This window comes from Marmota monax, unplaced genomic scaffold (genome assembly GCF_021218885.2).
Source record: "Marmota monax isolate L192 unplaced genomic scaffold, Marmota_monax_Labrador192_F-V1.1 WCK01_AAM20220418_F8-fsc00064, whole genome shotgun sequence".
NCBI lineage: Eukaryota > Metazoa > Chordata > Mammalia > Rodentia > Sciuridae > Marmota > Marmota monax.
In genome coordinates, this window is record NW_026694542.1 from 9,656,288 (window position 1) to 9,682,412 (window position 26,125).

The 26,125-nt window shown below is 40.7% G+C and overlaps 1 protein-coding gene and 1 pseudogene across 3 annotated transcripts in view; both read left to right on the forward strand.

Annotated features, from left to right (window-relative positions):
• Positions 1-25,019, forward strand: part of Socs7 (suppressor of cytokine signaling 7) — a 41,368-nt gene extending 16,349 nt beyond the window's left edge. For all 3 annotated transcript variants that reach the window (XM_046420470.2, XM_046420472.2, XM_046420471.2), the window contains 4 exons: positions 1,476-1,604; positions 15,882-16,017; positions 16,367-16,517; positions 19,382-25,019. In XM_046420470.2, the coding sequence (XP_046276426.1) occupies positions 1,476-1,604; positions 15,882-16,017; positions 16,367-16,487 (386 nt within the window). In that variant the 3' untranslated portion in view covers positions 16,488-16,517; positions 19,382-25,019. The remainder of the gene's footprint in view (positions 1-1,475; positions 1,605-15,881; positions 16,018-16,366; positions 16,518-19,381) is intronic.
• LOC124076620 (U5 spliceosomal RNA) lies at positions 5,665-5,792 on the forward strand (annotated as a pseudogene).
• Positions 25,020-26,125: the final 1,106 nt, after the last annotated feature.

The window sequence follows — 26,125 nt, forward strand, 5'->3', positions numbered from 1 at the left end:
CTGAGCCTCTGGGATTACAGGAATGTGCCACTGCACCCAGCCTTCAATTACTTTTGATTCAAAGAGACTTCTTCCTTGAATAAGTGGAGTTTTTAATAGTAGCCTTGCAGGCCTTTCAGTTGCCAGTTTGCAGTGGCATATTTGTCTTTATCTTTTAAGTGATACTGTAAGAGTAGCTAGAGGGACTCAAATCACAGTTCCCTAGTGTGATTAATACCCTTATTTGTATGGTTTTTTTTGTTGTTGTTTTTCGGTTGTTCTTTTGAAATCTAGTGCTTTAGTTTTTGGAGTTTTTCTTTTTGTTGTTGCTGTTGAAGTCGTGGGATTTCAGGTTCCCTTTTGTCTTTGGGATTCTGATATTTGAAGTAGAAACTTTGTCCCACACTGGGGCTTGGGATTTTAAAGAAGGAAAAGACTACTGGGCATGATAGGTAGCATATGCTGTAATCCCAGTGGCTCAGGAGGTTGAGGCAGGAAGATCACAAGTTCAAAGACAGTTTCAGCAACTTAGTGAGGCTCTAAGCAACTTAATGATATCCTGTCTCAAAATGAAATATAAAAAGGACTGGGGATATTGCTCAGTGGTTAAGTGCTCCTGCATTCAATTTCTGGTACCAAAAACAAAAGGGGGGGGGACTTAGATTTTGGTTTTCTGTGCCTAACACACACATGAATGAGTGAGACCCATGAACTTCTATGCTTGTCCTTACTTAGCTAATCTGTGAATGCTTGAAGACTTAGACTTTTTTTTGTGTGTGTGTGTAAATGGACACAACACAATACCTTTTTTTATTTTTATGTGGTGCTGATGTTCCAAATCGGCCCCGCCCATGTCAGGCGAGTGCTCTACCACTGAGCCACAATCCCAGCCCAAGGACTTAGATCTTTTTAACAGGGATATCATTTAATCTTGGTTTTTCTATTGGTAGTCTTTTCTTATAGTCTTTATAGGATGTGTGTGTATTTTATATACATATGTACATATATCTGTGTGTGTGTGTGTGTGTATATATACACATAAACATATAAGTATATATGTATATATAAATATAGCAAGTCTGTGTTTTAAGGATTAAGTTCATATTTGACAAAATCTTTTTTATTATAATGTTTTTCGTATTTGAATTTATTATTAATAAAAACCTTATAAGGGGCTGGGGTTGTGGCACACTGGTAGAGTGCTTGCCTCACGTGTGTGAGGCACTAGGTTCGATCCTCAGCACCACGTAAAGATAAATAAACAAAATAAAGTTTTTTTTTTAACTTATAAGACTTAATTCATGTCTTATTAAAGGCAACATCTTTCTTCTCGTTGATTATGAGATAAGCAGGAACAGGTGACTTCAGGAATCTTGAACCCAGCTTGCCCACAAACTATGCCCTCCTAAAAGTGAGAATCAGTGTAAAAATGTTCAAACCTTCTTCTTGGATCTTTCCAAACTAAATTTTGAGGTTTTTACTTTTTAATTTTCCAGGAACTTTCAGCCTGTGGTGTCATCCCAAATTTGAGGACCGCTGTCAATCTGTAGTAGAATTCATTAAGAGAGCCATCATGCATTCCAAGAATGGAAAGTTTCTTTATTTCTTGAGATCCAGGGTTCCAGGTAAGGTTACAGTATTGATTGTTTAACTGAATGTCAGTATGATCCAATATAGTATCCAAATTCCAACCCCCCACCCTCAAACAAAGGCCACACTTACTTGAAGCTTTTTTTCCTGGCTATTAATAGCACCCCTGTTCCTACAGATTCCAGTGGTTAATATTCTCCTTTTGTATATTAGTCCTACAACATAATGAGGAGGAATCTTTGCTTTTCCAACAACCTGAATGAGAAAAGTGTTCCCACCTTTGATGTCCAGGCATCATATGAACATTTGACATTCTGAGATGTCTTCTTGTTGCTAATCCAAGCATCTTGACATTTACTGTGAATCAGAGCAGTGAGAGCTTTCAGGTCATTTCCACAGGAACAGGGAAGGTAAGATTGAGTGTTCAACAGAAAGGCAGTGGAAGGGTCGAGGAGGCTAGATTCAGTTGTAGTTTGTTAAGGAAGTATTTGCTGTGGATTTGCCTTCATTGTGCTAAACTTGCTGTCAAAAAAGTAGACCTTTTTTGTTGTATCTTGTTATCGCTACTGTTGTTAAAAACAAAGACTTCTCTCTATTTGGTAGCACTGGACTATTCCCAGCCTTGCTGGTGTGGTTATGTAAGCTTCCTGCCTACTTCATCTGTATAATCTCTGTTGGAGGGGGAAAAGGGATGGTATAGAGGAGTCTGTTTTTATTATCATTGGGTAAAATGACAAGCCCATTAATGTGAGAAAATTGTAGGATACAAACAGAACTTAAGATGAGAACTTAATGCTTTCCCATTGAATCAAATTAAGATTCTTAAATAGGGTGCCAAGAAATTGCTCTAAAATGTGGGAGTTGCCAGGGAGCTTGGGCAGAACATCAGGAATAGGATGGAGCCAGGTGACAGGATGTTTTGAATAATCTTGGTGATTTAAATAAGACATGACAAGGTGTGAACTGTTTTAATTCCCACTTCATTTAGTATTTGCCTCAGTGCTGTCAACACAGTCAGGTCTCATGTAGTTGACTTGGTTAAAAGGAAAATTTAGGGGCTGGGGTTGTACCTCAGTAGCTTGTCTAGCACATGTGGGCATTGTTGAGATCCATCAACAACTTAAAAAAAAGAGGGTTTGTGGATGTGGCTCAGTAGGAGAGCACTTGCCTGGCATGTGCAAGGCACCAGGTTTCTTGTCCAGTGCTGGAAAAAGAAAATAAAACCAGACACAAAAGGAAAATTTAGGTTGGGTTCAATGGCATGTGCCTGTATTCCCAGTAATTTAGGAGGCTGAGGCTGGAGGGTCACAAATTCAAGGCCATTCTGGGCAATTTAGTGAGACCCTGTCTTAAATAATTGGACAATTAAAAAAAAAAAAAACTGGACAATTTCTTTAAAAGGCTGGGAATATAGCTTAGTGTAGAGCGCCCCTGGGTTCAATCCCCAGCACCCCTCCCCACCAAAAAAAAAAAAAACAAAACCTTAGAATCCTTTCTCATAGGAATTGACTCTGCTAAGCAGTTTTTAAAGTTTGTAGCTTTGGGAGGTATTTATTTAACTAACATTTATTTTGTCATTTATTGTAAAAAATAAGCCACACCACTGCCCTCAGAGAGCTAATAGCCTCAAGAAGACAAAGGCAAAACCACATTCAACACAGAACCAAGCATCACACTGATTGACAAGGGCAGGATAATAAGCTCTGCTTGTGGAAGAACCAGGCAACTCTCAGATAGTCGTCTTACTCTAGTCTTTCTCTGCTTGCATAGTGTTGAGAGAATTGTGGACTTTTTGACTCCTCGAGTATAGCTCATTTCATTCCACAAATGTGCCCCATTTTCAGAAATTTTAAGATTCTTGACACTGTATTGAGATACAAGTGTAGCTTGCTACTGTTAATATACCAGATACTTGGTTAGTTTCTTAATTTAAATATCTCTAGAGCCAGGTGCAATGTAATCCCAGTGTCTGGGAAGGCTGAGGCAGGAGGATTGCAAATTTGAGGTCAGCTTCAGCAATATAGTGAGGCCCTAAGCAACTAAGTAAAGACCCTGCCTCAAAATAAAAAACAAAAAATGGTCTGGGTGTGTAGCTCAATGGTAAAGCTCCTCTGGGCTCAATCCCCAGTAACCTAAGTAAGTAAATAAACAAATAAATAATTAATATCTCTAATTTCTTACAACAACCTCAAAGTTAGTTAATAGATCAATCTACTAAAGAAATATATATTTATTTTGTCTGTTACCTGAAAGGTAGCACTAATTAAATTGAAATTTGAGCTTGCTGACATTTTGGAAACTAATGAATGTAGAATCATGTTTATTAGTACTGATTACAATCTGGCCCCATTCATTTCACAGTTAGGAACTAAACCCCCAACACTACACAGCATTCTCAATAAAAAGAATGCAGCTGGTTTGACACAAACCTCCGCTGCTGTTAGAGCAAACTCAAAATACACATGGCCTTTCTATTTGGGAAAATCTTCATCTGTGAAGTGCATGAAGAAAAAACACCTTCTAAAAAATTCACACTTAAGGAATTGAACTTATAATTACTTGTTCAATGATAATGCCTTCCCTGTAGACCAGGGTTTCTCAACTTGGTACCCTCAGCAGCCTTGATATTTTAGGATGGACAATTCTTTGTTGTGGGGAGGTGTCCTGTACATTGGGGAAAGTTAAGTAGGATAGAATCCCTGGCTCCTCCTCACTAGGTGGCAGCCAGTACCATTCCCCCTCAAGTTGTAATAATCAAAAGTATGTCTTCATATGTCTCTAGAGGCCAAAATCATTCCCAGTTGGGAATCATTGCTATATGCCACAGGGTTAAAAAAGTATGGAATCTGGAGCAAGAATACCTTCACTCCCTGGCCCTGATCTAAATACTAATTGTATGATCTTAGGCATGTAACTGAAATCTGTCCTGCCTCAGTTTCCTCAGCAGAAAAATGGGGATAATAATAGTACCTATTTTACAGGATTGTTTTAAGAAATGCAAGAGATAATTCATGAACAGTATTTGAGACAATGCCTGACACACAGTAAACACTCAATAGATGTTACTTTTTCTTCAGTCGTCTCTTAAGATGTAGTATATCTAGACTTCTTAGTCCTGTAAAGGAGTCACTACTCAAGATATATTTGTGAATGACACTCTAAGTGGCCCCTGGGTAGCCTTTGTTGTTAATTTTTTCTCTACTCAATTACTAGGTTCTCCAGGGCAAGAACTATCTTTCCTTTTGTTATTTTATTGCCTACTAGTAAACTAAAATATTTGCTGATGAGATATTAAGCCTGTTCAGAAAAGATTATTTCATGGATGCTTGTGAAAAAAGTCAGGACTCCTTTCCTGGGGATTTGTGACCAGAGTCTCCTGGCTTATCATGAGAAGTGGTTTATCCTTGTCTTAGAGGCACACAGTCGTGCCACTGAAAGGCCTTCCTTCTTTGCCCTGGCTACACAGCCCCCTCTAGCAACTCTCCTGAATGTTCGCAAATCAGTCTTACTTTGGGCTTTCCTTCTTATACCCATTTGTTTAGTATGTGAATAGTGCAATAAACCCTCTAACCCCAGCAGCCTTCATTCAGCCCATGACCACTCCTGCTCTGTCCACATTATGTGTCCGCTCCCTCATTGCCTGTTAGTATTTTCTGTTAAAGTTTACTTTGTTGAAGAATAACATATATAAATGCATAAATCAGATTTTATGTTTTGTCCTTATTATTTTGGAGCAAATCCCACATATCATATGCAAATACTTCAGTATGTTTCTCTTAAAGATTATTATTTTTTCAAAATCTTATTTTAGAATATGTGTATATTTATAGAAAAATTACAAAGATTAAAAAGAAAAATTATAGAATTTCCATACAACTCCTTGCCTAATTTCTTCTACTATTTACATCTTACACTAGTCACAATTATGTTTGTCACAATTAATAAGCCATTATTAATAAATTATTATTAATTAGTATTCAGATTTCTTTTTTACCTAAAGTCCTTTTGTTTCAGAATACCATCCAGGCTACCAGATTATATTGTTATGTCTTTTGGTTATGACAAGTAGATAATGTCTATTTAAAAAACATATTCGTACTCTGGTTTCTTTTAAGATCATATGAGTCTTTTGCCTTTTACTAAAGATTTCTGTGGAGAGGAACAATTCTGGGGAAAAACAAACAAACAAATGTGTATTTAGCCATGAGTGGTGATTACACATGTGTAATCCTCATCAGCCATGAGGATTACACATTCCTGTAATCCTAGTGACTCAGGAGGCTGAGGCAGAAGGATTGCAAGTTAAGGCCAACCTTGGCAACTTAGTGAGAACCTGTCTTAAAATCAAATAAAAAGGACCTGGGACGTAGCTCAGTGGTAAAGTACCCCTGTGTTTAATCCCTAGTACTGCCAAAAAGAAAAAGGAAAAAAGTATATCCGCGAGATCATTATATACCTAAAATATATATACTGTGTGTGTGTGTGGTTTTGTACCTGGGATTGAACTCAGAAGCATCATATGTACTGCCTCACCACAGGCCCAGAGGCGATGGGGCCTAGCAGCCGTAGACTGAAATTTCCAAAATTTTGGCCAAAATGAACTTTTTCTCCTTTAAAGTTGATTATCTTTGGGGGGGAGGGATACTGGGGATTGAACCCAGAGTATTCTGCCAATGAGCTATACCCTTAATCCTTTTTCATTTTTATTTTGACAAGGTTTTGCTAAGTTGCTAAGGTTAGGCTTGAACTTTTGATCCTTTTGCCTCAGCCTTCAGAGTCACTGGAATTACTGGTGTGTGCCACTGTGCCCAGCTTACAAGTTGATTTTCTTAACATATTTTTCTATAGTGACAGCTGACTAACACAGTGGGTTTCAACCCATTACAGTTATGATTATTGAAATTTAGATTGTCCTCTCTTTGGCTAATAAAAGCCTCTGCTTATTCGTGATTTCCTTCCTTCCTTCCTTTCTTTATTGAGATCTAAGTCATATAATGTAAAATTCATGATCTTTTTCTGTTTTGAGACAGGATCTCACTAACTTGCTTCGGGTCTCCTTACTAAGTTGCTGAGGCTGGCCTCTATCTTACCATCCTCCTGCCTCAGTCTCTTGAGTCACTGGGATTACAGGCATGCATCACCATGCCCAGCTAATTCACCTATTTAAAGTGTATGATTCAGGGCTGGGATTGTGGCTTAGTAGTAGAGCACAGGCATTCTGTCACTGAGGTCTATTTCCAGCTTCTATCTTACCATCCTCTATCTTACCAGCCACTTACTCTGCTCATTTTACAATTGGGTTATTTATTGGGTTTTAGAGTATTTTATATATTCTCAGTATAAGTCCCTGGTTAAAAGAATGATTTGCGGGCTGGGGATGTGGCTGAAGCGGTAGCGTGCTCGCCTGGCATGCGCAGGGCGCTGGATTCGATCCTCAGCACCACATAAAAATAAAATAAAGATGTTGTGTCCACCGAAAACTAAAAAATAAATATTAAAAAATTTTCTCTCTCTCAAAAAAAAAAAAAAAAAAGAACGAGTTGCAAATATTTCCTCCCATTCTGTGGGTTGTCTTTTTACTTTCTATACTTTGAAAAACAATATTTTGATTCAGTGAGTCCCTACTGAAAGAAGATGCGACGCGAGACAAATCACAGGAGAAGTTCCACTTTATTACAAAAGGCTGTGGGCTTATATAGATCTAAGGAGAGGTGGCAGGGCTTAGGTAAATGACGGGTCACCCTTTTATTGGTAAGTTCTTCCAGATGTCAGTTCTGGAGCCCACGAAATTAGTTCTAATTGGGGCTAAGGTTTCCCGCTGGCGGGAGTTGAGTATTGGCGCCAGCGGGAGTTTTTGGCGCCCGAGGGAAATGGAGACACAGGAAGAGAAGCACCTCAGGCGCCACGTTGGGATTTTGGGGGTGTGGCTGCTGTTATACCTTTTCCCAACACCTACTTTTCAATTATTCTTTTGTTGTTGTTGTTTGTTATAGTCATCTCTCTATATCCACAGGTTTTGCATCAGTGGATTCAACGAAATTCAGATCAAACATTTTTTTTAAAAAATTGCTGGGCATGGTGGCACATACCTGTATCTTAACTAATCAGGAGACTGAGGCAGGAAAATTGCAAGTTTGAGGCCCTCCTGGGCAACTTTTTGTCTTAAAAATTAAAAATAAATAAGACTTAGATGTGGGCTGGGGATGTGGCTCAAGCGATAGCGCTCTCACCTGGCATGCGTGTGGCCCGGGTTTGATCCTCAGCACCACATACAAACAAAGATGTTGTATCTGCCGAAAAGTAAAAACTAAATATTAAAATTCTCTCTCTCTCTCTCTCAAAAACAAACAAACAAAAAAAACTTAGATGTAGTCCAGTGATAGAGAACTCAAAAAGAAAAAAAATTCTATCTGTTTTAAACATGTATACTTTTTTTTCATGTCATTGTTCCCTAATCAATACAATACAGCAACTGTATAATGGCATTTACATTGTATTAGGTATTATAAGTAATCTAGAGATGATTAAAATATGTATATATGTGTTTGTGTATTATATACATGATTGAAAGTATACAGCAGAAGGATGTGCATAGGTTTATGCAAATAGGCCATTTATGTAAGGAACTTGAGCATTTGCAGATCTGTTGTCCACAGAGGTCCTGGAACCAATTCCCTCTGCATACCAAGGGATGACTATGTTTTACCTAAACCCAAAGTAATGGAGATTAATGCCTAATTTTTCTTCTAAAATACCTATAGTTTTAGCTGTTAAATTAAGTTTATGATCCATCCTGAGTTAATTTTGTGTATAGTGTGAGGAGGAGATCCCACCTCATTTTTTTTTCATGTGAACATAAAATTTTCCTAGCACCATTTGACCATTTATTGAAAAGACAGTTCTTTCCCCATTGAATAATCTTGCCATTCTTGTTGAAATCAATTATTGTAAATGTGCAAGTTTATTTACAGACTTTCAGTTCTGTTCCATTGAGCTGTTTGTGTGTCTTTGTATCACATTTTTTTTTTTTAAGTTGGACACAATCCCTTCATTTTATTTATTTATTTTTATGTGGTGCTGAGGATTGAACCCAGCATCTTGTATGTGCTAGGCAAGTGCTCTACTGCTGAGCCACAACCCCAGCGCCACATTGTCTTTGATTACTATGTTTTTGTAGTTTTTTTTTTTTTTTTCTTTTTGGTACCAGGGATTGAACCCAGAGGGACTTTACTACTGAGCCATATCCCCAACCCTTTTTTATTATTTATTTTTGAGACAAAAAGGTCTTAGGTCTCCCTAAGTTGCTTAAAGCCTTGATAAATTGCTGAACAAACTTTCGATCTTCCTGAGTTGCTGGGATTTGTAATGTACTTTTTTTTACATGTGCTCTTAGTTTTGAAATTAAGAAGTGTGAGTTCTCCAACATTGGTCTTCTTTTTTGAGATTTTTTTGGCTATTTTGGGTCCCTTGCATTTCTTTTTTTTAATAATTTTACCTGTTTGTGTATGCATTCGGGCGTATCTACTAGAACATGACATAAGTAACTTGCATTGTATTTCTTTGCACAGTGCTACTCGAGATTTCTTTTTCTTTCTTTCTTTTTTTTTTTTTTTAAAGAGAGAGAGAGAGAATTTTAATATTTATTTTTTAGTTTTCGGCGGACACAACATCTTTGTTTGTATGTGGTGCTAAGGATCGAACCCGGGCCGTACGCATGCCAGGCGAGCGTGCTACCGCTGAAGCCACATCCCCAGCCCTGGGTCCCTTGCATTTCTCTGTGAGATTTATAATCAGCTTGTTAATTTCTTCAAAAAAAAAACCTCAGATTTTGATAGAGTTTGAGCTGAGTATTGCCATGATATCAATAGTAAGTGTTCTGATCTGTGGACATGGGATGTTTTTTCTATAAACTCTTTGAACAATATTTTGTAATTTTTCATAAGAAAAATTTTGTACTTCTTTTGTTAAATTTTTCCTAAAATTGCTCCTTTGGCTAAGATCAAGTGTAAATTTATTCCTAAGTGTTTGATCATTTTTATGTTATTTTAATTAGAATTTTCTTAATTAGTTTTTACTTATATATAGAAATTCAGTTGCTTTTTGTATATTTATATTATATCCTTCAACTTTGCTGAATTCACTTATTCAGTAATTCAGAAATATCTGAATTATTATATTCAGATATTATATCTGAAATACTCTGTATTTTTTTCTCTCTTTTTCTCTTTCTTTCTTCCAGGAATGCTTTACCGCCGAACTAGATTCCCAGTCCTTTTTATCTTTTATTTTGAGACAGGGTCTCACTGAGTTGCTCAGATTGGCTTTGAATTTGCAATCCTCCTATCTCATCCTCTTGAGTTTCTGAAATTACATGTGTTCTCATGTGCCAACACACCTGACTTCTATGTATTTCCTTTTTTTAAATTGGTTCTTTTATACATGATAGTAGAATTCATTTTGATATAATTGTGCAAGAATGGAATATATTTTATTCTAATTATGACCCTATTCTTATGGATATACACAATGTATTTATATATTTACATTAGGAAAAATTTTTTTTTTTTTTAATATTTATTTTTTAGTTTTTCGGCGGGCACAACATCTTTGTTTGTATGTGGTGCTGAGGATCGAACCCGGGCCGCACGCTTGCCAGGCAAGTGCACTACCGCTTGAGCCACATCCCCAGCCCAAGGAAAATTATTTTGGATTCATTCCACTGTCTTTCCTTTTTCTGTCCCCACCTCCCTTTCCTTCATTCCCATTTGTCTAATCTACTGAGTATTTCTTCTTCCACTCTTCCCCCTTATTGTGGGTTAGCTTCTACATATCATCCAAAACATTCAACCTTTGGCTTTTTAGAACTGGCTTATTTCAGTTAGCATGATAGTCTCCATATCCATCCATTTATTTGCAAATATGATAAAGTCATTGTTCTTTTTTTTAGATATTGATGGACCTTTATTTTATTGATTTATTTATATGTGGTGCTGAAAATCAAACCCAATGCCTCACACAAGTGAGGCAAGTGCTCCACCACTGAGCCACAACCCCCGCCCAAAGTCATTGTTCTTTATGGCTGATATTCCACTATATATTTATTTTAAAAAATATATGAAAATACATGTAGATGTAAAAGGCCAAATACTCTGTAAGATTATATAAGGAAGAATGAATCTCCCTCCTACCCCTACTCTCACACCCCAGAAATTTGCATTATCAATAATTCATTATATTGCAGTTGTTTGTTTGGTTTGATTTAGTACTGAGAATTGAACCCACTGGGGATTTACTGCCAAGCTACATTCTCAGACCTTTTTATTTTTCATTTTGAGATAGGGTCTCACTAAGTTGCTGAGGCTGGCATCCTCCTGCCTTAGCCTCTTAGGTTGCTGGGATTACAGGCATGTGCCGCTATACCTGGCATATTGCAGTTTTTCTTAAGTTGGACAATGGAGTGGGATATTAATAATATGTCACTGTTAGTTGAAACTTCTTTGACCCTTGGCCTTTTATTTTTTTATTTATCTATTTTATTTGTTTGTTTATTTATTACTGAGGATTGAACTCAGGGGCACTCAACCACTGAGCCACATCCTCAGCCCTATTTTTGTATTTTATTTAGAGACAGGGTCTCACTTGAGTTGTTTAGCACCTCACTTTTGCTAAGGCTGGCTTTGAACTTTTTTGATCCTCCTGCCTCAGCCTGGCAAGCTGCTGGGATTACAGGCAATTTATGGTCACCTAGCTTCCCTAGTTTATTCTCTTTATGTTTACATTTCTAAGAAAATTTATCCTCTATGTTTCTAAGAAAAAGAGGACCTAGCCAAGTGCAGTGGGCATACCTGGTAATCCCAGCTATTTGGGATGCTAAGGCAAGAAGATTGCAAGTTCAAGGCCAGCCTCAACAATTTAGTGAGGCCCTGTCTCAAAAGTAAAAAGGATTGAGAATGTAGCGCAGTGGTAAAGTACCCCTGGATTCAATCCCTAGTAATGGGGGCAGGGGAAGAGACCCCTGATTGTGAAGCAAATGTGGTTCCTGATCTGATTCTGGAATTCAGGGAGCAGAACAATCCTGGGTGTTTAGGGTGCTCACACCTGGAAGATATTTTTTGGCCCTTAACTTGGCATTTGTTGGGGAGAAGAGAAAAATAGCGGCATGGCTGGAAAATGGATTTGTGCCAGGGACTCCTGAAATGAGAATCAGAGGAAAGTTGCTCATGATTAGTGTTCCACCTCACTCTTACCTTTCAGCTACACTGGTGTCTTATCTTGGATTTCTTTCCATTTCTTTTGTTTTTGTTTGTTTTCTTTCTTTCCTCATTCCTGCAGTTGAGCCTAGGGCATTTTATCACTGAGCCCCAGTCCTTTTTGAGACAGGTCTTCCTGAGTTACCCAGGCTTGCCTCGAACTGCAATCCTCCTGCCTTAACCTCCCAAGTCAAACTGATACAGATATTTGTTACCATACCTGGCCTCTTTAGGAACTTTTAAACACTGTGCTTAAAGCTCCTTTATTTGATACATATCTGGTAGATTTCTTAACATTTCTAACCTGTTAACATGTTCTAGATTTATGAGAGTGCAGTAATCATTTGCTGTATTTGGGGGGCAAACAGTAAAATGGTCAGGTTGACACCAATGAATATCAGAAGGTTAACAGGTTTCAAATTGCTATTTGTGAACCTCAAGGTTAAAAATAATACAATTAAATAGGCAAGTTTATGTGGTCATTAAAATCCAAGTAAGCAAACAATCAGATAATTTTGTGTTGCTTATTATCCTGATCTCTTTAAACATAAGTTGTATAGCACTGTATCTTTGGGAATAAATGATTAGATACATAATTACTTTTATCTCTGAAACATTATGCTGAATTTAGCAATATTATAAGCAATCCCACAAAGCTTTCTCTTTGTTATAGTACCAGTGAGGAAAAGGATAAATTCAAAGAGGCATTTGAACCCAAGATAATTTTTTTAAAGATACTTAATATGTTCAAGAGAAATTCATGTATGAATTTTTTTTTGGTGGGGGGGGCAGGGAGGAGTACTAGGGATTGGGCGCTTTACCACTGAGCTACATTTCCAGCCCTATTTATTTATTTATTTATTTTTATTTTGAAACAGGGTCTCAGTAAGCTGCTTAGGGCTTGCTTAATTGCTCAGTCAGAACTTATGATCCGGGCTGGGGATGTGGCTCAAGCAGTAGCTCGCTCGCCTGGCATGCGTGCGGCCCAGGGTTCGATTCTCAGCACCACATACAAACAAAGATGTTGTGTCCGTCAAATACTAAAAAATAAATATTAAAATTCTCTCTCTCACTCTCTCTTTAAAAAAAAAAAAAAAAAGAACTTATGATCCTCTTACCTTAGCCTCCCAGATTGCTGGGATTTATAGGCATATGCCACCTTATTCGTTCTCTGAGTTTTTTTCTTTTAATGGAAAGGACCAACCACATCAGGATGGAAGGGCTGAAGTATTTCAAAAATAAGTTGTAAAGGGTGAGAGTGATCGGGAAGAGACTAGAACATTCATGAAACAGTGCTATAACTGTCCTGGACTACCTGACTGTGAGAGGGGCAGGCTCTCTAAGGACAGTCCTGGAGAACCCCTTCAAGAGGTTCCCTGGGCTGTGGCAGAACCACCGCTAACTCTTCCTTAGAAAGAACAGGTGTTCAAGGCAGGCCATTTTTATTGGTTCTGTACCATGAGCAGGATCTCTAAGCTCAGTGGGCCTCAGTTTCTTCATAGGTAGAATGGATTGAACTTGGAGGCACTTGACCACTGAGCCACATCCCCAGCCCTATTTTGTATTTTATTTAGACAGTGTCTCAATGTGTTGCTTAGTACCTCACGATTGCTGAGGCTGGCTTTGAACTCGTGATCCTCCTGTCTCAGCCTCCTGAGCCATTGGGATTACAGGTGTGCTCCACTACGCCCAGCTCTCTGTCTTTAAGTATAGATTTGGTTTCTTTTTTTCAGTACTATGGATTAAACTCAGTGGTGCTCTACCACAGCTACATCCCCAGTCCTTTTTATTTTTGAAATAAAAAATAAAGGATCTTGCTAAGTTAAGTTGCTGAGGCTGGCCTGGAATTCATAATCCTCCTGCCTCAGCCTCCTGAGTCTCTAGGATTATAAGCATATGCCTCACTCCTAGCTTTTAAATATAGTTTTGAGTTAAATGTTTTTAAAGGTAAGTCTACTTGCTTAGTAATAGTATAGTATGGTTGGTTTTGTTTATTGAAAATGTCAGTTGTCAGCAACCATAGAAAGGCTTTTGGGAGACAGTCGTGTGCCTTTCTTCTTCTCATGCCTTTAAATAAAATATATAAATGGTATGAAACTAAGCCCTAGTAGTATTGGATATTTTCTTTTCCAAACAGTTATGTCCACGGAATTTCTTTTGATATAACAGTGACTGAGAAAATGTTTTTCATTTCTGATTCTTTCTCACAATAGTTTGCTTGTTTATCTAGTATGGTCCCTTTGTTTATTGAAACCAAGATATTCTTAATTCCTTTGAACCTATTTCAGTGTCTCTGCCATTCTGGGTAGAGGTGTCTGTTATGTGGTATAACCCACTGAAGGCTGAGATTCCCCAACACAGTGCCTGCTGCTAGCTTAGGGTGTGGTGCTCCCATTGGGCCTGGCTGGTGTTGGTCACCCAGTGCTTTTGCACTGAGTAGCACTAATTTCAACTTGCCCATACTACAGGAGTTGTTGTTCTCTCTCTCTCTCTCTTTTTTTTTTTTTTTTTTTTTGAGGTGCTGGGGATTGAACCTAGGCAAGCACTCTACCAACCGAGCTATGTCTCCAGCCTGTTGCTGTTCTTTTAAAAACATCTTCCTCCTTTTTTCCTCTTTCTGTTAACTCATTAGAAGCAGAAAGGGGAGTGATGGTGGGGAATTAAAGTTGGCTAAAATTGATTGCCCTGTCATGAAGTAAATGGCTGAAGTGGCCTGTGATATTTAATCCCAGTTGTTGCTTTCTACTTACCAGTCTCTCCACTACCAGCAGGAATTAAGTGGGGACCTCTCTTGTCTTAGTCTATTTTCTGTGGCTGTAACAAAATACCTGAGGCTGTGTATTCATAAATAAAAGTTTATTTAGCTCATTGTTTTAAGATTATGGTGTGCATCTTTTTGGCTCTGGTGAAAGCCTCACATGGTAGATGGCATTGCAGTAACAGATGCCATGATAGTGGCAGGAGTGTGTGCAGAAGAGAGGTTCAGGGGAGGTGCTGTTCTTTTTGTTTTGTTTTGTTTTGTATCAGTGATTGAACCCAGAGGTGCTTAACCACTGAGCCACATCCCCAGCACCCCCACCTTTTTTTGGTTTTTAACTTTGAAACAGGATCTCTCTTAGTAAGGGCCTCGCTAAATTGCTGAGGCTGACTTGGAACTTACAATCCTCTTGCCTCAACCTCCCAAGCTGCTGGGATTACAAGCATGCATTACCATGCCCGGCAAGATGCCTGTTCTTAAAGGAAATAATCATTCCCTAAAAACCTGACCCACTCCTGGGAGACCAATTCCTTCTAAGAGTGGAGCCCCATGATGTAATCATTTTCTACTGGGCCCCTTCTTTTAAAGATTCTACCACTCTACCTGTCATTGCCACAGAGGGTCCAAGCTTCTGACACATGACCCTTTGGTGTGGAACAAACCATATACAAACCATAGCACTTCGGAACAGTCTAAGTTCTCACCAGCGTACTGCTAGATAATACTGAATAAGTATCTCCAGTTCCCAGTGGGGAGGATTTTGTTCCTTGCCATTCACTGAGATCATTAGGCCTGAGATTGGCACTAGGCCCTAGGCAAAGTCTCTAGCTTGACATTATTCACTGGACTATTCTGTGGAGCAAGACACTCAACTGTTATGCTGGGGAAGCTGGGCACAGTAGTGCATGCTTGTAATCCTAGAGACATGGGAAGCTAAGGCAGGAGGATGGCAAGTTCTAGGCCATCTTGGGCAACTTAGCAAGACCATGTCTCAAAAAATAGAATAGGTTGAGGATGTAGCTCAGGGTACAGTGCCCCTGGGTTCAATTCCCAGTATTGGGGGGTGGGGAATGATACTGGGGAGACCTTCAGGTGGGAGAATAAATCCCCTTCAATGTGAAATATGGGAGTGCTGCTTCTGCAAATGGAAATCCATGGTCCTTTTGGAACTGAACTACATTTGCACAATACATATATGAACTATAAAAAAGCATCATTTCCCTTCCCTGGATTCTTTTCATGAGGAAGTTGTGGTCAGCTGCATTGTTCCCTCTGAATATTTCCTTTTGTTTTCATTCCTAAAGGACTGCCACCAACTCCAGTCCAGCTGCTCTATCCAGTGTCCCGATTCAGCAATGTCAAATCCCTCCAGCACCTTTGCAGATTCCGGATCCGACAACTCGTTCGGATAGATCATATCCCGGATCTCCCACTGCCTAAGTACAATGGGGACATAGGATTGGGGCAGGAAGGGGTGGGGGGTAAATTACAAATGTCAGTCATACCTGCAGGCTGCTTACACAGGCAGACATTGGCATAAAATATTTATAGGCATATCCTTTCACCTTTGCAGTATTTTAACACCTAATTCTAGAATTATCATACTGTAGCCAAAAGGCCCTCTGCAGGCCCTTTGAAGAGTGCAGTGGGAATGGTAAGAGTAAGGGAGTCAGGGCTGGCTCAGAGGTAGAAGAGTGCTTGCCTAGCATTCATAAGAACATTATGTACAATTAACACTGTATGTGTCCTTCTTGGTTTTTTTTTTTTGTTTGTTTGTTTTTTTTAACAGACCTCTGATATCTTATATTCGAAAGTTCTACTATTATGATCCTCAGGAAGAGGTATACTTGTCTCTAAAGGAAGCGCAGCTCATTTCCAAACAGAAGCAAGACATGGAACCCTCCACGTAGCGAGGGGCCCCCTGCTGGTCACCACCAAGGGTAGGACCTCTCTGTGTTAATGTTCAGCCTTGGACAGTTACCATGCATTGAACCTTACACCTGCCCCTCTCTGGCAGTTCCCCATGTGATACCCCTGATCTAGGCATCTGCCCATAGTATTACCAAATCTGATAGATGACCTCCCCAAGGGGGCACATGCTCCATTTGGGAGAAAGGCAGACAAACATGAAAGGCTTTAAGAATATTTGCCAAGCAACATGCCAGCTAATTACAGAATATAAGTGAGGAGGACACACAGTTGTAGCTAAATGCAGCCTTCTCTCATACTTGCCTTGCCTATCTCCTTGCGGTTGCACAAACAATACAAGGTAGGAAACAAAGCAGGAAAACAAAGGGGAAGAAAACTTCATCAAAGGGAATGTAAACATGCCTTTCATTGTAATGGGCACGCACTTGAGCGAGAACTCCACCTAGTCTCACGGTGTGATATGGGGATGAGGAAAAACATCCTGCCTTCTATTTGAAGTCCTCTTTGGGCCACTGCAAAGTAAATTGCTGAAGAGAATAAATTAAATGAATTAACTGAGGAATTCATTTTTCTAAGAGACTATTCTATCATTGCTACACTGAGTTCTACTCATTTATTTTCTCATGAAATGTCTTGAAATATTGGTTTGTGCATGTGAATTCTAATTCGTCTTTTAAGTTACACTAAAAAGTTAAGGCAAGTAGGGAACAAACTTGCAGGGAGCTAATTCTGGTGGTGCTGGCTAAGAGTAAGAGTTCACGTTCTATTTTCTTCCAGTTCACAATGTTTTTCCTCTTACTGTAGGGTGTTATTTCTTTTTGTTTGTTTGTTTGTTTGGTATTGGGAATTGAACCCAGGGGCATATTACACTGAGCTACATTCTCATTATTTTGAGACAGGGTTTTGCTCAGAGCTGAAGGTCCCATTAAATTGCTAAGCTTGGTCTCAAACATATGATAAGAGAGAGAGAGAATTTTTAATATTTATTTTTTAGTTTTTAGTGGACACAACATCTTTATTTTATTTGTATGTGGTGCTGAGGATCGAACCCAGCGCCCTGCGCATGCCAGGCGAGCGCGCTAACGCTTGAGCCACATCCCCAGCCCCCCATGGATTTTCTTTAGCCATGACTGAGGTCAACCTAGCTTTGTCTTCTCTTTGCTCCAGAAATCCCAGATCCTGCGCTGCTATGGGAAAGCATGTGAGCCAGGCTAACAGGGATTAATAGGGAGAAGGGATGACAAAGAGAGACCAAGAAATGGAGACTCTGAGAGGCTGCAGAGTTTTAAGGAATCCTGGATTCTGTGTACATTCCTTTATCATACTGTGTTAGCTTTCTATCACTCTGACAACATATTTGAGATGAACAACTTAAGTAATTTCAGAGGTTTCCATTCAAAGTTAGTTGGCTCTGTTGCTTTTGGAGCTATGGAGAGAGTACGTGGTAGAGCAAAGCTGCTTACCTCATGGTGGTGGGAAGCAAAAAGAGAAAGGGGTTAGAGTCCCAATATACCTTTCTTTTCTTTTTTTTTTTTTTTAATAATATTTATTTTTTAGCATTTGGCAGACACAACATCTTTGTATGTGGTGCTGAGGATCGAACCCGGGCCCCACGCATGCCAGGCGAGCGCGCTACCACTTGAGCCATATCCCCAGCCCCCCAATATACCTTTCAAAGCCACACCCCCAGTGACCTAACTTCCTTCTAGGTCCCACCTCAAATAGTGCCACAGGCTGGTGACCAAAGCTTTTAACACATGACCTGTGGGGGATATTAAAGATCCAAACCATAATGTATATCTTCTATTATACAGATTGTATGCTTTGGAAGTAACTCCTAAAATGTATCCAAGTGCTCTGATGTCTAGAACCTTGTGGTGGCTTTGTAGTCAAGAATGGGGTGGGAAGGTAGTTTAGAACATGGGAGTCCACTGAAGGGTAGTAGAACCCTTCAGCAAAAAGCACCAATTCTGTGAGTGCTATGTCCTGGGAAGAACCCACATAAATAGGAGCTCAGTCAGAGAAAGGCCTCATGGCAGTGGAGGACTCTGAATTCATCCTACAGAAAGTAAGTGAGAGGTCCAGAAATATGATTAACCTAAAGCAAATAAACCTACTATTAACCTAGAGAAAGAACCTAGTAGGCTGGGGATATAGCCTAGTGGTAGAGCACTTTCCTAGCAGCATGCTCAAAGCTCTTAGTTTGATCCCCAGCACTGTTTAAAAAAAAAAAAAAAAAAAAAGCTGGGCACAGTGGCACATACCTATAATCCCAGAGGCTTGGGAGGCCTCTGGGATTATTATCATTCTGAGATTATCATTTCTCAGTGTGGAAAACTCATCTTGAAGGCAGGAGGATCATGAGTTCAAAGCCAGTCTCAGCAACAGCAAGGCACTAAGCAATTCAGTGAGACCCTGTCTCTAAATAAAATACAAAATAGGGCTGGGGATGTGGCTCAGTGGTCGAGCACCCCTGAGTTCAATCCCCAATCCAAAAAAAAAACATCTATTTTGGCAATCAAGTCATGGGCTTCTAAGACCCTTTTAACAGTAGCCATTATCACATTCTCAGCCAGATATAATATGTGTGGAAGCATTTGGCTATCCAGGCTTCGTTTTCCTTTTTCTGTTTTTTTATTTTTTTGAGACGGGGTCTTGCTATGTTGCCCAGGCTGGTCTTGAACTCCTGGGTTCAACTGGTCTCCCATCTCAGCCTTCTGAGCAGTTAGGACTATAGGCAAGCTCTGTGACTACTCTCCTTTTGAGATATGCTTCTCCACCTCTAGCAGCTAGGTTTTTTGTTCTATCTGGGTTCTACTCTGTTGAACTGGTCTAATATATATATATATGTTTTTGTTTTTTTTTTTTCACCTAGGCATTTGGTTACCAAGCTCCAGTTTGAAGAACCAATTGAAGCTACCATGAAAAGAAAAATAGGAAGGTTTGGGATTCTATGTTCAAAGACTATGGTTTCTCCTGCAGCCCCTGGGGCTTGGAAGAAGCACACAACCAGAGTCTGAGTTGGGGACTCCACTGTTCATATCCACCCATGGTATCCCAGAACTAGATGAGCTCTTTGAAAAACTGGAAGAAGTCTCAACACTGTTTGTTTTCAGAAGTTTTGTTTTCAATATTTGCATTTCTCAGTATGGAAAACTCACCTTGAAGGCAGCTGGGTTTTGGAAGTGGTGTGAAGGGTGAGCAGGTCCAAAGAAGGGCAGGGAGGAAAGGAGGCACCATTCACATTCAGTTGGTGCCAAAGGTAGAGTTAGGGTCTTCACCATGGACCTTGCATTATGGAGGAGAAGCCAGAGAAGTGCAAACAGGATTAGAAGCTGGAAGGGAGGAGAATCTGCTTCTCATTATTAGCTTTAGTAGGACAGAAAGGAGGGCAGGTAGTCTGGAAGAAAAGATTGTTGGATAAAAACTGGCAAATGGCCTTTGCTAGAGGAAGTAGTGACTCCCCACATCCTTTCCTTTTTAGGGTTTAGGAACCTAACTTCAGAATCACCTCTCTTGGAAGCTGTATTTGTTTTGTTTTACTTAATTCCTTAAGCTCTAAGACCTGAAGTTAACCCTGTTCTCCCTTCACCCTCCTTAGTCCCTTCCTCTGAGGTAATTGTACATTTCACTCCAGTCATGGGAACATCATTCTTATTGCTTTCACCAGCTGTCAAGACAATAGTGTTTCTCATCACCTGAGTAGTTCAGAGCTCTAGTCATGGAGTCATTCCGTGTTTAATGGAGCATGCTTCCAGATTCTTCATGGAAAACTCTATATACGATTTAGGAGTCAGCATTACCTCCATATGTCTGTCAGAGAGTGAGAGGGAATGTGGAGGAAGGTGAGAAGCAAAGCTATTGTGCTCTTCTTAGAAGAAACCTTGAATGTACCAGCCTTAATGGGATTTCCTTAGTTCAGGGGAAGAGAGCGTCATATCTTGTGTTTTTAGGCTTATCATTGTCGTGCCACTTCTATGACGGGAGGTAGCAAGGGCTTCTTCATTTTCCTGCATTCATTCTAGCAACCCAGACATTTCCTGAGTCAGTTTCCATTGCCCTCCATTCTTTGGGAAATCTTGTCAGATGCTGATTTGAGAGTTGCCTGTTTTCTATGTGAATATGGAAGGGGAAGGAGAAAAACTCAGTACTTTTCAGTGGTCTTTAAGTTTTTTGCACCTGATCATTGTCAAATCATAAATTATTGTGAGTTTGCTTTCCTCCAGTTACTCTACGGAGAGGTTTGCTATTGAGATGTCATAGCATAGTTGGGCTGTTGGGTCTTATTACTCTTCTACAGGAAGTGTTCCACCAAACTTGGGTCCCCTGTGCTTATTTCTGCTTCAGCTCACAAGATAAATCACATTGTCAGGTTTATGGTCTGCTGATAGTTTGGGATGAGACTCCAGTGTGTTAGTAATTTATAGGACTGCCTCATTTGGAAGCACTGGCCTTTGACCTTATACCCTGCATAGAATGTCCAGTCTTCCTTCTTGTAGCTGAATATAGGGGAAACTTGAATCATTACCTGGCCATAAAGAAATGAGCCCAAAAATGAGCTTTGCAGTACAAACCTCTCCTACTTCTGATATGTCCTGTGGTATACCTTTTTTCTTTGGCCTCCAGGGAAGTATAACTAACTAAATAAGATTGGGATCCCAGAGTTCAACTAAACCTCCAGAGTCTTGCCTCTGGAGGGTAAAGTCACTCTCCATCTTATAAAAACAGTCACTCCATTGTAGAGCCTGAAGTCTGGAATCCATTGATGTTCTTTGAGTGGCTAATATGCAACTGCCTGGGATTGTTTTTCTGTCATTTTTTTAAAATTAGAGTGTATGTGGCTCTGGGCTAGATACTGTGGAAAACATAAGAGGTAGAAGACATGATCCTTACCTAAGGAAGCTTTCAGGTGACTGCCACACATGAAGCAACTGGAGAGAGACTCATTGTGGCAGAGAATCAAGACGTGCAGAGTGGGTGAGTTCGGGGGAGACCAGATGGTCTAGGAAAGCTCTGTGGCAGTGAGGCTTTGGGTTGTAGGCGGGGGTAGTACCATGAGAAGAGAAACACATGAACAAAAGCAAGGAAACAGCAGTCTGTGTGGCGTGTACTGAATAGTGCGTAGCCCCACTCAGAGCAACGACATTAAAAAACCCTATTTCAGTGCAGCGGTCGGGACTGAAACTTCATAATCATCAGATAGGTCTGGAAACTGAGGGATTATAATGATGAGATTAGAAGTCAAAGCCAAAAGTTGGCAGGGTGCCTGTACATTGCCCAGGACCTCACTATTCTTGTCAGCTCAGGCCCTGTGAGGGAAGCAGAGCCCCTGTACCCACTATGGTGCTGGGGTTTCCACTGGATAATTCATACACTCAGGTAAAAAACCAAACCAGCTATGAATGGCCTCACCTCACCACCCACCTTCTCTGTCCTCCTTGGAAAAGTATTGAACTCTGTCCATGGTCCATCTGTGCTTAGGCACACTCAGACTATAGACTGATCCTTCTTCAATAGATTGGGCTGCAAAACTAAACTGCACAAGAGTCTCCACCGTGCATGGGTATTTGACAGCTATAAGGGTGACCTTGTGTAGAGCAAGTTAGGCAAGAAATGAGGGTGGTATCTGGGGCAGTGACAAGCGCATGCTGGCTAAAAGAGTCAGCAGAGCAGAGGGAGCAGGAGCAGGGCTAGTGGCCAGTACTTGGCCTTTACTCTTTGCCAGTGCTGTGCACTACTAATTGAAATGCACTGTACAGAAGGAACTCATTCCTTTCTGGTTGTTATAAATTAAAGTCACAAACTGGGAAAGGCTCTCTTCTCTAGGGACCCACTGTTGATTTCTAAGTTGTTTGATGTTAGTATCCTCAGGCCCTGCTTGTGTGACTTTCACCTATTTATGACTGATCTGCTGTAATCTTCCTTAGGACAGGTATGAGCCAATGTGAGCTAGTGACAACTACTGCTACAACCTGCCATTACTTGAAATACGTGTGCTATGTTGAGAGCACAGGAGTAGGAGGGTGGCACTTTGGTGTGGGGGGCTAGATAAATGCCTGTCACTGGTCCTTAAGGAGCTTAGGACCATTGACAATAACCTTGGCCTGGTGTCCCACCTGTGAAGATGAAGAGAATGTAGCATCCTGCAGTGGGAGCCGTGTATGTCTGTGCCAGTCCCTGAGGAGAGAGATTTGGCAGGGAATTGCCTCTGTGGTTCCTCCTCCTGCCTTCTTTCCTAATTTTCACTTGGGCTGATTGTGTAAGGCTCTTATTGAGTTTGGGAGTGACATGGAGATAGCTGCACACACTCCTCCAGTGTATACCCCAGGAGGATTGGGGGGTCAGGAGTGGTCAGAGTTCCCAGATCCAGGTATAGAGACTAGAAAGCTGGAAGTGGCCTGGTGAGCCAGCCTTTTCAGCCCTCATCCCTGAGCCCCCAGCAGAGTATAGCCTACTAAGCACCCTAACTCAGCAGGAAATGTGGATAGAAGGAGCTTTCAAACCCCCAAGGTGAGATCTTTCCCTTTCCTGCTTCCTCTCCCTTAGCTTTTGAGCCTGGAATTTAGAGAACCAGGCTCCAAGATGTAGCTCTGTGGCTCTTGGAGGGAAGTCTACAAGTCTGTTTGAGTGTGAGTGTGTGTCTTCATTTGCCCAAGTCTTGTCACCAGTCGGGGTGTTGCAAGCATATCCACTGGAGGAGGCTGGGATTTGTTTTCCACTTCTAAGAGAATGACATGCCCCCTGTGCATAGGGGAGGAGCTTTTGAATTAGACATTTTCCCTATGGGAATCCTCTTGGTTTGGGTTGGTGGGGGGTGGATAAGTAGTTTTTATCTCTAATCGTCAACACAGCTGTTCTTACACTGAATTGTGCTATTGCATACATGTAGCCATCTTTCTTTTCACTGCAGCAGTGTTTATCAGTAGTTCAAAATGATTTATTTGCTCCTGGGGAGTAAAACCTTTTTTATTAAAAAAGAAAAAAAAAAAAAAAATTGCCCCACTATGATAGCTTTAGGATTATTGGACCTCAAAGGTCAAGTCTGCACATCCCTGTGACATATTCTGTTTTGGCACTGGAGGCTTCATGCTCAGCCCAAAATGACAGGAGGGCTTGAGCAAATGGAGAACAAAGTATTGGGGGTAGTGAGATGGGGTTGAACTACAGAGACAGGGACTGGGGACTGTGGTTAAGAAACAGGAATAAGTCGCATTTAATATGTTGATTTTCTAATCTGTCAGAGAAGGACCTTTATTCACATGCAAATTTCATATCATCTTTGTCCTTTTCATTGATTGGCCTTCCTGATAGGTGTCACCTAATTTCTTCCTGTCTCCTTTTCTGTCCTTTTTGTACCTTCCCCCTTCCCACTCTCATCTACCTCCCGGGAAGCCAGTCCTGCATGCTAAGTGTGTGACATGCCTTCACTCCCATTTCATCTTCAGAGGGTTTTAGAGGGTACCTGGAACTGCTCCCTTCCCCTCTCCTACCCCCCTCCTCCAGAACACCAAGGAGCATCAAGGGGCAGGCAAAAGGCAGCCAGCCATGATGGGAAGACATGAATGTCTGGTTGCAGCTGGACTGCGATTGAAGTTGCTCCTGGAGATAGTGTGTGAGGAAAATGGGACACTCCTCGTCAGAACCCAGGGTGATCCTGTGCTGCACACACAGCTGCGCTCAGAGCTGCGTCCTCAGCTCCCTAACCAGCTCAGGTGGAGTGGGCAGGCTGGTCTGATGACTCCATCCCTGGTGCTCCGTTGAGGGAGAGGCAGGACCAAGGCACCTGCGCTCTGGGTAGGCCGGTTGTTGGAGTGCCCAAAACTGGTGCTCCCATGGCACAACCACTGCTATACTTTTTGGTTGTTTTTAAGAAACTCAAGAAGGGGTGTCATTCTGGGCTCAGGTGGTTGCCAATTTTTCACCAGACACCCCTGCAACCACTCTGTCCTCTTACGCCACCCCTGCTCTCCTCCAAGCCAAAGTGTGGCCTGGCTTTTGTCTTCCCATTTGGTTTTCCTCCTTTACTCTCCCTTTTTGTGCTTAATTTATTAAAATAGTTGCTGTATAATTTATTTTCATAAATATAAAAAAATGACTAAATCGTTAAAATAGACTTGCAGGCCAATCTTAAATTGGGTGGGAGGGTTTGAGGGTGGGATGGGGAGAGGGAAAGCTGTTTTGATATAAACAAAACAAATGCACTTTGGGTGTGTTTTGGTATTTTTCTGGGGATAGAGGGGGTGGGTGTTGGGAAGTCCCTGTAGATTAGTTCCAGAATGGAGTGTCTGTATATACTGTATTAATAGGCATGTTTGACTCTTGTAAAAGGGACATTAGTAGCTGCTGCAGGTCCTGTTTGGAAATCCCATGTACAATTCCCAGTTTTTTGTAAGTGTCAGTGCGGGAGACATTTGACTCTTGTGTTTGTATCTCCTTTTTATGATTGCTGTACCGACCCATGTCTTTTTGGGGAGGGGAGAAAAGAGATTTAAAATAAAAATGTTTAGAAATTATCTCATGTTATTTGGGTCTGTGTTTTTCAATCCCTTGCCCATCTTAGGACTCCTTACCCACCCCCAAGAAATGGCAGGAGTGGGAGCTTCCTGTGATCTTAGCTGAGTAGTGCTGAGCTTATCTGAACTAGAGATGTTAAAAAATTTCTGAAGTTTTTGGCCATTGCTCAAAGCTGTCTTCTCCCTTAAGAAGTATAAGAGAGGGCTGGGGCTGAGGCTCAGCAGTAGCTCTTGCCTGGCATGTGTGAGGCACTGGGTTTGACTCCTCGGCACATATAAATAAATAAGGTCTATCAACAACTAAAAAAATTTAAAAAAAAAGAAGTGCAAGAGAATTCCAGAGAGCTCTCTGGGACCAAGTGCCTTCTTGCCTTGGGTAAGCAGTGGGCTGGGCTCTACCCAGGGCAATTTCACATTTTTCCATGGGAGTTTGGAGTTATCCCTGGCATTATCAAGGCTGGCCAACAAGATTTTTCAAAACTTTAAACTGCATCCCTCCTAATGTCTTTCTAGCTCGTTTCCTCATGGATCTGGCATGTTCCTCTGGTTTATACCAGTATGTACTTGGAACCACTCAGATTGCCTGTCTTCATTTTCCCACCTGGACTTTGTCTTCAGGTTCCCTGCCTACAGGGCCAGTGTACCACCTTGATGCATTTTTGGAAATGGTCTGCAAGTTCCCTGCTGCATTTGAAGCATGCTGAGCAAGATGAAACCCTGTGTGTGAAGTTGTATTTTTCAGGACTTATCAGAAGCCCCAGTCACCTCGTTCCCAAATCACAGCCCCATGTTAGGATGAAACAGCATCCTGTAAATTCTGATAGCCCTTATATGAGAGCACTTCTTGATAAAGTTTTCTTCCCTCTTGAGTAAGTGCTTCAGTGAAGTGTGAAAAAATTACAAGAGAAAATGTTTCACTTGGTATCAGGTAGCAGCCATTTGGAGCAGGCAGTTTATCACAAGGGATCTTTGCTAGCAGTACCTGGACCTAGCAGATGCCATCAGTCAAGAGTAGTGTGTACATTCTTGCAAATAAAGATGTTGGTTTATATCATTTCCACTTGGCATCATTCATATTAGTGAGGACTGTTGGATTTGTTTGACTA